Consider the following 10,626-nt stretch of genomic DNA (forward strand, 5'->3'; position numbering starts at 1 on the left):
AGTCTTGCTTTCTGGTCATTCTGGTCATTTGGTCTTACCGATCACTTAGGCTTTTATGTATACTAATATATTCGTGCTCTTGCGGGGAGAGTGTCCCTCAGTCCAGCCTGCACCCTCTTCAATCTGGGACCCCTTGGGGCATGTCCAACTGCTGGTGTGATCGGGCCTAGCCCAGCAATTGGATATCCCTCTCACAATCAGGGACTGCTGGCTCCCAACCGGTTGCTACCTGCCTTCCTGATTGTCCCTAACCACTTCTGCCTGCCAGCCTGACCATCCCCTAACCACGCCCCTGTCAGCCTGATCGACACCTAACTGCTCCCTTACTGGCCCAATCGCCTCCAACTGCCCTCCCCTGCAGGCCTGGTCACCCCCAACTGCCCTCTCCTGCCAGCCCAGTTGCCCCTAACTGTCCTCCCCTGCAGCCCTGGTCACCCCTAACTGCCCTCCCCTGCCAGCCTGGCCTGGTTGCCACTAACTACCCTCCCCTGCAGACCTGTTCACCCCCAACTGCCCTCTCCCTGCTGGCCTGATCTACCACAACTGCCCTCCCCACCAGCCATCTTGTGGCTGTGGGCACCGCCGTCTTTGAGGAGTGGCAGGCAATTAGCATATTCCCTCCTTATTGGCTGTAGGCGCCTCCATCTTTGTGATGGCCTGAGGGTCAATTAGCATATTCCCTCTCTATTAGATAGGATAGATGGTTAGTCTAGCACTGTCAAATATGAATACAATGCAAGCCACAAATATAATTTTAAATTTTCTAGTAGCCACATTGAAAAAGAAACAAATAAAATTTAAATCTTTTACTTAACCCAAAATGTATCTAAAATGTAAAATATAATCATTTAAACTATGGTAATTAATGTTTTTAAATTAAGATATTTTACTTTCTTTTTTCATATTATCTTCAAAATCTTGTATATATTTACCCTTATAATGCATATCAATTTAAACAGGTTTTCGCTAACCACAAAAGAATTATGGCTAGTGGTTACCATAATTGGACAGTGCAGGGATCGTCTAGATATGAAAGAAGCAAAATGAAATTAATTTGGAAAAATGAGGAAACTAAATTTGTTTTTGAAACAGAATGTTAAGCAACATCTTGGGAGTTAGGAATAGTTTTGTCCCAATTTTATCAAGTAACTAGAGGCCCAGTGCATGAAAATTCATGCACTGGAGGTGGGGGGTGGTGTCCGTCAGCCCAGCCTGCCCCCTCTCACAGTCCGGGAGCCCTCAGGGGCAGGAGGCAACACCCCCATTACACCTCTGCTGCTGCCACTGCCAGCTGCGCAAGCCTCGGCTGGCCTTGGTTACCTCAGCGTTGGGCAGCCCTAGGAGGCTGGGGAGCTGACATCCGAGGCTTGCCTGTGTCTTGGGCTGGCCCTGAGTGGCTTGGGGGCTGAAGATACAGGGGACTCTGAAGGCAGGGCTGAGGGAACTGGGCGCCGCCATCTTTGAGGGTGTGGCAGTCAGTTAGCATATTCCCTCCTTATTGGCTATGGCTGCTGCCATCTTTGAAGGAGGGGCAGCAATTCACATATTCCCTCCTTATTGGCTGAGGGCACTGCCATCTTTGTGATGGTGTGAGGGTCAATTAGCATATTCCCTCTATTAGATAGGATAACTTAAAATGTTTATATTCAAGGTAGATAGTTCATTTAAATTTTGAATTATTTTTTAGCATGTATTTAAAATGTTTGGAGGAAGAATACTTCTTTTACTCTTAGTTCTTTGTGGACTTCTAAAATACTTTCTTATTGTTAAAATAGTTTATTAGGAGTTAAAATTACCTTCTAAATATTAATGGGTTTTATTCATTTCTTCATATATGTTTCCAGTGTGACAGTATCTTTTTTTATTTTTTTAAGTTCTAACACCTTTTAGGCTTCAGGTACCAGGCAAGTTTCTATTAATAACACAACAAATATAATATTTTCCTTTCCTTTTTAATGGGAAACAAAAGGAAAGTGGACACTTAAGTTATGCCTGTCCTAAAAATATGCTTGGAGAACGTGAACCTCCAAAGAAGAAAGAGAAAAAGAAAAAAAAGAAAATTCCTGAACCAGAAGAAGAAATGTATGTATATCCACTCTTACTAAATACATTATAGTGTTGTTTCTGTCTTTTTACTATTGCTTAAATGGATTCTGATTTTTTTTTTTTTAATTTAGTGAAGAAGTAGAAGAAAGTGAAGATGAAGGAGAAGATCCTTCTCTTGACAGCCTCAGTCAGGCCATAGCTTTCCAGGTACTAAGTAGTTTTTTTAAAAGGCACCATGCCATAGCAGCCTTGGGTTAACAGTTTTATATTCCTTACTTACTTTATTAATCATCTCCTCATTGTGGCAACCTGTCTTTCCCCTTCTCCTCCTAAACTTCAGGAGACTGACTACTTTTCTAAGGTCTTTAGAAACATTATGATAGAAAAGTTCCTATTTGCTCCTAGATTTTTTTTTTAAAATATATTTTATTGAGTTTTTACAGAGAGGAAAGGAGAGAGATAAAGAGTTAGAAACATCGATGAGAGAGAAACATCGACCAGTTGCCTCCTGCACACTCCCACTGGGGATGTGCCCGCAACCAAGGTACATGCCCTTGACCGGAATCGAACCTGAGACCTTTCAGTCCGCAAGCCGACGCTCTATCCACTGAGCCAAACCGGTTTCGGCTGTCTCCTAGATTTTAAGGACCCTATAACACTTTTAATAGCATAATTTGTTTTCATTATAGAATTGAGCAGAACTATTTGATTAAAGTGAGTTTAGCCCAACAGAAAAGATTTTATTAAAGATATTGAAAAGATACCTTTGAAAGAAGCTTCGCTTCAAAACAAAACCAAAAACATATTTTTGACAACTAAAGACCCTAATACAAATATATGAAATATTTTTTAAAGAAGCATACATAATCTCCTAATTTTTATATAACCAGATATTTTGTTTTAATGTAGTTGACAAATGGTAAATGTATACGTCAATTTATTTTTCCTTTTAGTTACCTAATTTCATATTTTATAATTCCCACCTTCAATAACCATCTTAAACTTCTGTTTGTTCCAACCCACATTTTTGCTTTCCTCCAATTTTTTGTTTTATTTTATTTTTTTTTTTTAGAGAGGAAGGGAGAGGGATAGAGAGTTTAGAAACATCAATGAGAGAGAAACATTGATCAGCTGCCTCCTGCACACCCCACACTGGGGATGTGCCCGCAACCAAGGTACATGCCCTTGACCGGAATCGAACCTGGGACCCTTCAGTCCACAGGCTGACGCTCTATCCACTGAGCCAAACTGGTCAGGGCTGCCTGAAATAATTTTGAGTAACATGGTGAAACGGATATATCGAGAGTGAGGGAGGAGCATTCTGATGAAGTAGAATTGTTTGCACAGACTGGGAGGGTGGGGAGTGTTGGCATGCGTGATATGGTTTTGCATTATTTTGAATTAACGTACCATAATAAACAGGTTCCTGGTTTTGTTTGTTTTCTTACAGCAAGCCAAAATTGAAGAAGAACAAAAAAAGTGGAAACCCAGTTCAGGGGGTCCCTCAACCTCTGATGATTCAAGGCGCCCAAGGATAAAGAAAAGCACATATTTCAGTGATGAGGAAGAACTTAGTGATTAAAATTATATTTATTATGTAAATATTTTTTTTAAAGATTTAATCTTAGAGTACCAAGTTCAGTTGGGACTAAAGATTGTTTTTAGAATTTGATCATAAAAATACTTAATGCCAAGTAATTTTTTTACTATAAAATAGTTCACCCTAGCCAGATAGTTGAGTTGGTTAGAGCGTCATCCCAGTACACCAAAGTTGTGGGTTCAGTCCCCAATCAGGGCACATATAAGAATCAATCAATATATGCATAAAAAAGTGGAACATCAGCCTGGCCAGCATGGCCCAGTGGTTGAGCATCAACTAGGAACCAAGGAGGTCATGGTACAATTGCAGGTCAGGTCACATGCCCAGGATACAGGCTCAATCCCCAGTGTGAGGCTTGCAAGAGGCAGCCAGTCAATGATTCTCTCTAATCATTGATATTTTTATCTCTCTCCCTTTCTCTCTCTCTAAAATTAATATGTATTTTTAAAATTACTATAAAATAGTTATTGAAAAGAAATTTTAAAGTATCATGCTTCTATCCTGCCTTAGGAGAGTATTAATAATAAAGATTTGTTAATAACCATTAATCTTGAAAACTATATTTGAATTAAAAAGAAAATATATAATAATGCTATTGTCATCCCAGGAAATAAGGTATATATTAAAAAGATTTGTTTGAGGGTTCATTAAAAAAATTTATTAGCCTTGATTAGTTTACATGAGGACTTTTAAAATAAATTTCACCAGCAAGAAAAAACCTTCATAAAGACTGGAAAAAGTTGAATGATGTATTCTTATTAAATATTAAAAAAATTTTCAAGAGAATTTTGTTTTTAATATGGGTGCTTGTCACCTTATTTCTTATAGCTTGATCCCAATCTGGATTACATTATAATTTCCCCTAAAATATAAAGTAGCTCTAAAATGCTTATAACCAAACAGCATTAATTTACCTTGCCTTTGGCACCCAAGTTCCATTCCCCTAAAGCAGCTAATTTAAGGTGTTTCTTTTCATATGTACATATATTTTCCTAAATAAGATGCATATATTTTTCTACTTAATTCATAAAGGGATAGAGGATTTTTCCATCTTCTATACTCCCCACTGCCTTTCTCCAGTTTTCAGTATGGTTATGTTAAAATTGTTGGTTAAGTCCATTTTTATTTAATGACCATGTAAATACTGTTCACTTCTGAGCTAACAAGTGTGCTATTATATTTTTTCAGAGTTAATTATTGCCTCATTTTTTATGTGTTATAGATCTTTTTATTTATGACTAAATCTGCCCATACCTTCTGCAGATAGTTATATGGGAATGGGATTATAGAGCCTTTAATTTTCTGTGTTTGTATATTTCTATAGTGTTTGAATGCTCTTAAAAAGAATACCCACTTACTAGTTTTCTTAAATTACTAAAAGCAATAAAAATATTTCCACTTTGAAAACTACACAGGCGATGAAAGTGTTAACCACTTGTCAGCAAAGAATCTAGATTGCAATGAGGAAAATATTCAATATGAACAGACAGATCAGCACCAACAAACATTTGAGGAAATGGAGACCCAAATGACCAGACCAAAAAGGATCTTAAAGGAGCTGAGAAAATTCTGGCTAAAAAATCAATCTGGGCCCAACCAGTTTGGCTCGGTGGATAGAGCGTTGGCCTGCAGACTGAAGGGTCCCAGGTTAGACGCTGAAGGTGGCGTCCAGGAATCTTAAGAGCCCACACTTCGCCTCTAAGCCCCTCAGCCCTGGCCACCACACTGAGTTCCAGCTTGTGCTCTGCCCTTCCCTGGAACCAGATCTCTCACTGAGCACTCCCATCTGCCTCTCACCCACCTGAGCTTCCAAAGGTGCAGGAGGGCACCTCCTTTGGGGGTGGGATTCCCAACTAGGCAGGACAGAGCCCCCTAAGGATTGCAGAAGGTTGGGGAGGGGGGTTGCTGGGCGGCCTTTGGTCTGGGACATGGGGTTCCCTTGGATTGCAGGTGTACCTCCCTCCACAGCACAGGGGTTCGTTTGGTTCCCTCTGTTTCTGGGCACTGGCCCCACGGATTTCAGGGAAAGGGACTGTGGACCCATAATAAACTTGGTGCTTTCTAATATTGAAAGCATTTGTCAATCAGTGCTGGATATAAGGGATGCTTTCCCTCTGCAATCATTTATTCATTCATTTGCTTTTTTGACTAGATGCCTATTCTGAAACTGCCAATTATAATTTTCAGATTATCACAAAAATCAGTTAAAACCACATATAGTAGGACATTTATAAATAACTAGAGGCCTGTTGCATGAAGAGATTTGTGCAATAGGCCTTCCCTTCCCCTGGCTGCCAGCACCGGTTTTCCTCCGGCACCCAGGACCCAGGCCTTTACTCCGGCTGGAGCCACCTTCAATCTTCTGTCTCCGCTGCTCCGGCTTGCCTTCCTTCAGTCTTCCCTCCTCCGCCACTTGGAGCCTATGTATGCAAATTAACTGCCATCTTTGTTGGTTAATTTGCATATTGTGCTGATTAGCCAATGGGAGGCTTAGCGAAGGTATGGTCAATTACCATATTTGTCTATTAGATACGATACCTTTCCCCTGAGACTTTTCTTATCCAGTTCCAAAATTCCAAAAACAAAATCAACACATTCCAAAAATAGATAGTATATACCCTGAGCATGAGTGAACTTACAGCTCATGCTCACAGATTGACTTGATTAGTACAGTATAGAATATAGCATGTGACATTTGTTTAAAATAAAGGTGGGGGGCCTGTTTAGTGATCAGAAGAATTACTAAAATATGACAAAATTCTTAGATCAAAATCTTTTTGGAAAGCAGTTCCATAAGCACTGTTATTAAAGTAACAATGCAAACAATTACAGTCAGAGACAACCCTAAGTCCACAGAATGGGTTTAGCCACTATCAATTACTTTTTAAAAATACATTTTTTATTGATTTCAGAGAGGAAGGAAGAGAGAAACATCAATGATGAAAGAGAATCATTGATCAGCTGCTTCCTGCATGCCTGACGCTGGGGATCGAGCCCAAAACCAAGGCATGTGCCCTCACCAAGAATGGAATCGTGACCTCCTCGTTCATAGGTTAACGCTCAACCTCTGAGCCACACCAGCCAGACGACTATCAATTACTTTAAACATATATATATGTATGTATGTATACATGTATGTATATGTGTGTACATATATGTGTATGTGTGTATGTGTATACATATACATACATACATATATATATATTGAGCCCCACACTGGGGATCAAGCCTGCAACCCAGGCATGTGCCCTTGACTGGAATCGAACCTGGACCCGTCAGTCCATAGGCTGATACTCTATCCACTAAGCTAAACCAGCTAGGGCTCAATTACTTTTAAAATTGTTTTTATCAGATCCAATTTTAAGAATCCTTAGGTATAGATAAAATCAATTAGGTATAGATAGAATCAATTAGTAATTTTAGTTATGATCTGGTACCTAGAGTAAGCTGACCAGAAATATAACAGCTTTTATACAATGTGGTCTTAAGCAAATTCTTTTCCCAGAGAGTTGCATTTCTCATCACATCTTTTCAGATGCATAGCTCTATGCAAAACACAAAACAATTTATAAAGGAGATATTATAGTTTGGTTAGGACTTTATGTGTATACTCAAAACAAGTTAAATCCAAAAACAAGCTTTTAAAAATTACCTGAAAGAATTTGTATCACATATTTAGCACTATGCATCAGGCACTGTCTTAAAAATATCTATATATGTAAAGGCTATTACTAAGTGTTCCTCTGACTGTCCGACTGGTTGCTATGATGTGCAGGGAACAGACGCTCAATGCAGGAGCTGCTATGACGCACACTGGCCATTTCCAAAGAAACGGCACTGCAGACCTGATGCTGACGAAGCCACATTCAGCTTCCCCCACGTGGGACACAGGCCCCGACACCCCACCAAATCGCAGTCAACACTGCCAAGACCCCATGGCATGAAATGCAGCCCCCAGCCCAGCCCAGCCCAGAAACTGGCTGTGGGTGCTGGGTAATAACATCACGTAGCAACCCTAGCTTCCTCTACCTAGCAACTAGCCTCCTTGGAGTTTCTTCAGCTCAGGAATATGACTTGCTTTATAGGGAGGTGCAAACATTTCACACTTTAACCCAGTGGTTCTCAACCTGTGGGTTGCAACCCCTTTGGGGGTCAAACGGCCCTTTCACAGGGATTGCCTAAGACCATCGGAAAACACACATATAATAACATTGTTTTTGTGATTAATCACTATGCTTTAATTATGTTCAATTTGTAACAATGATATTGGGGGTCACCACAACATGAGAAACTGTATTAAAGGATCATAGCATTAGGAAGGTTTAGAACCACTGCTTTAACCAAATGTATGTTAAGCATTTTCCCATGCCTCATCTCATTTGATCCTCACAGAAGTCCTGGTGTAGGTAAATAGGACACTCGGTGGAATTTTATTTTATTTTCATTTGCCGGAAAACGGAGATTTAGAAAGTTTAGAAACTTGACCCGACTGAAAAGAAGTAAGAAATGTTGGACCTTAAAAATGACTTCAGGTTCTCTAATTGCACAGAATATGGTCAAACACTGCTGCCCTTCAATATTTTACCCTTTGTTCTCCCTGCATGATCTACAATAATAATCTGCTTTGTGTTAATATTTACTGCTGTGTTGTTGACAATTACCTGAAAGAGAAGTTGGGGTGATTCACTGGGCTGGAAAAAGTTTAGCTAAATCAAAAAGCAAGTCTAATTAAGCAAGTTTATTCTATCCTATATAATAAAGAGCTAATATGCAAATGGTCATCACATGCATAACAACCGATCAGCAGAAGGCTGCATGCGTGGGAGAGGGGCACGGGTGGGCAGGGCTGCATGCATGGTGAGGCGGGGGGACATGAGGCTACATTCCCTGCCGGCACCAGCCAAGGGACGTGAGGCTGCGAAGGGCCGAGGCACAGCTGCAAAGGGCCCAGGCTCAGGCTGGCAGTGGCAGCAGCAGCAGGGTAATAGAGGTGGCACCTTCCCCTGATCTACCAGGTCACATCCTGCAGAGGGAGGTCAGACTGCAGCTTAGGCTGGGGGCTTAGGCAGAGGTGGTTAAGGGAACTCAGGGCGGCAGGGGGGCAAGTTGGAGGCAATCAGACCAGCAGGGGGGCAAGGTAGGAGAGAGCAGGCTGGCAGAGGGGCAAGGTTGGGGCGATCAGGCCAGCTAGGGGGAAAGTTAGAGGCGATCAGAATGGCAGGCAGAGGGGTTAGGGGTGATCAGGCAGGCAAAGGGGTTTGGGGCAATCAGGCTGGCAAGCAGAGGGGTTAGGGGCAATCAGGCAGGCAGACAGGTGAGCAGTTAGGAGCCAGCAGTCCCAGATTGTGAGAGGGATGTCCGACTGCCGGTTTAGCCCGGTCTCTGTGGGATCGTGTCTAAACCGGCAGTCACACATCCCCCGAAGGGTCCCAGATGGGAGAGGGTGCAGGCCAAGCTGAGGGACACTGTCTCCCCCGCCCCCCGCCCTGCATGAATTTTGTGCACCGGGCCTCTAGTTTATACTAACTAAAGGGTAATATGCTAATTAGACCAGACATCTTCCAGACGTCCTTCTGGACAAAACCATGGTGGCGGGAGCCGAGGCAGAGGTGGTTAGGGGTGATCAGGCCAACAAGGGAGAGCAGTTAGGGGGATCAGGCTGGCAGGGGAGAGCAGTTAGGGGGATCATGCTGGCAGGCAGAGGTGGTTAGGAGCAACCAGGCAGGCAGGGGTCCCAGATTGGAGAGGGTGCAGGCCGGGCTGAGGGACACTCTCCTGTCATGCACGAATTTCATGCACCGGGCCTCTAGTATGTGTGTGTGTGTGTCTGTGTGTGTGTGTATGGCTACATTGACTCGCACATGCGTGATACATATAAAACTCTCGCTGGCGCCAATCGCACATGTGTGTTTCAATCTGTCATTGTCGATCGTGAATTTGGTTGACACTTCTATTATAGAGAAAGGGCAAATAGTGATATTAAAATATTTCTTCTAATTAATTTCCTTTCAATGTGCACGGATCTATGCACCAGGCCACTATTGAAAAATGTAAACTAACAATCCCTTTTAGGTAGGTATTATTTTCATCATTATACAGATGACAGAATTGAGGCACAGAGAGGTGAAATAATATATCCCAAGTCACACAGTCAATAAGCACAAAAGGCCTGCTAGAGAGGCAGCATTGTCAGAAAGCAAAATTTGCTCCCCTTTCAGGTGCTGATATAATGTAGCATTTTCAGGCCAAGGTTCTGCAGCTGGGATCTGATAGACAAAGGCTTCTGCCATTAGAGACACATGATAGTCAGCATCTTCCTCTGCAACCCCGGTGGCTCCTGGTAGCTAACAGGCCTTACCCCTGCTGAGGCTCTGACTTGCAAAGCCCACCACTATTTCTCAAACTTTATCAAAATTCTGGGAAACCTTAGCACTGAGTTCTTAATTCTTTTTCAAAATGATTTTTATTTTTAGAAATGTTTCCTTTAAAATATATATATATTCCTGTATTTTCTTCCTGAGATTTTCTATTTTTGTTTCAAGTGCTTGTAATTAATCATTAAAATATTTTTATGACTGCTTTAATATCCTTGTCAAATAATTCTAACATCTGTCATCACTGTCGTGCTGTCAGGTGACCTCTCATTCTCAAGTGAGGATTTTCCTGATTCTTCGTGTGACATGTGATTTTTTAAAAATATATATATAATTGAATTTTTACAGAGAGGAAAGGAGAGGGATAGAGAGCTAGAAACATCAATGCGAGAGAAACATCAATCAGCTGCCCCCTGCACATTCCCCACCAGGGATATGCCCGCAACCAAGGTACATGCCCCTGACTGAAATCGAACCTGGGACCCTTGAGTCTGCAGGCCAACACTCTATCCACTGAGCAAACTGGTTAGGGCAGAAATGTTTCCTTTAAATTTGCTGTTGATTAAGGATGGTTACAAATTCTTTGTTACACGTCTTATTCCAAGA

General features: G+C 41.7%; 1 protein-coding gene across 4 annotated transcripts in view; it reads left to right on the top strand.

Moving 5' to 3' along the window:
* The window catches only part of ZCRB1 (zinc finger CCHC-type and RNA binding motif 1), a 25,152-nt gene extending 21,436 nt beyond the window's left edge, over window positions 1–3,716 (top strand). For all 4 annotated transcript variants that reach the window (XM_006755544.2, XM_006755545.2, XM_015558626.1 and 1 more), the window contains 3 exons: window positions 1,970–2,082; window positions 2,178–2,253; window positions 3,497–3,716. In XM_006755544.2, the coding sequence (XP_006755607.1) occupies window positions 1,970–2,082; window positions 2,178–2,253; window positions 3,497–3,628 (321 nt within the window). In that variant the 3' untranslated portion in view covers window positions 3,629–3,716. The remainder of the gene's footprint in view (window positions 1–1,969; window positions 2,083–2,177; window positions 2,254–3,496) is intronic.
* Window positions 3,717–10,626: the final 6,910 nt, after the last annotated feature.

The sequence above is a fragment of the Myotis davidii genome, unplaced genomic scaffold, assembly GCF_000327345.1.
Source record: "Myotis davidii unplaced genomic scaffold, ASM32734v1 scaffold290, whole genome shotgun sequence".
NCBI lineage: Eukaryota > Metazoa > Chordata > Mammalia > Chiroptera > Vespertilionidae > Myotis > Myotis davidii.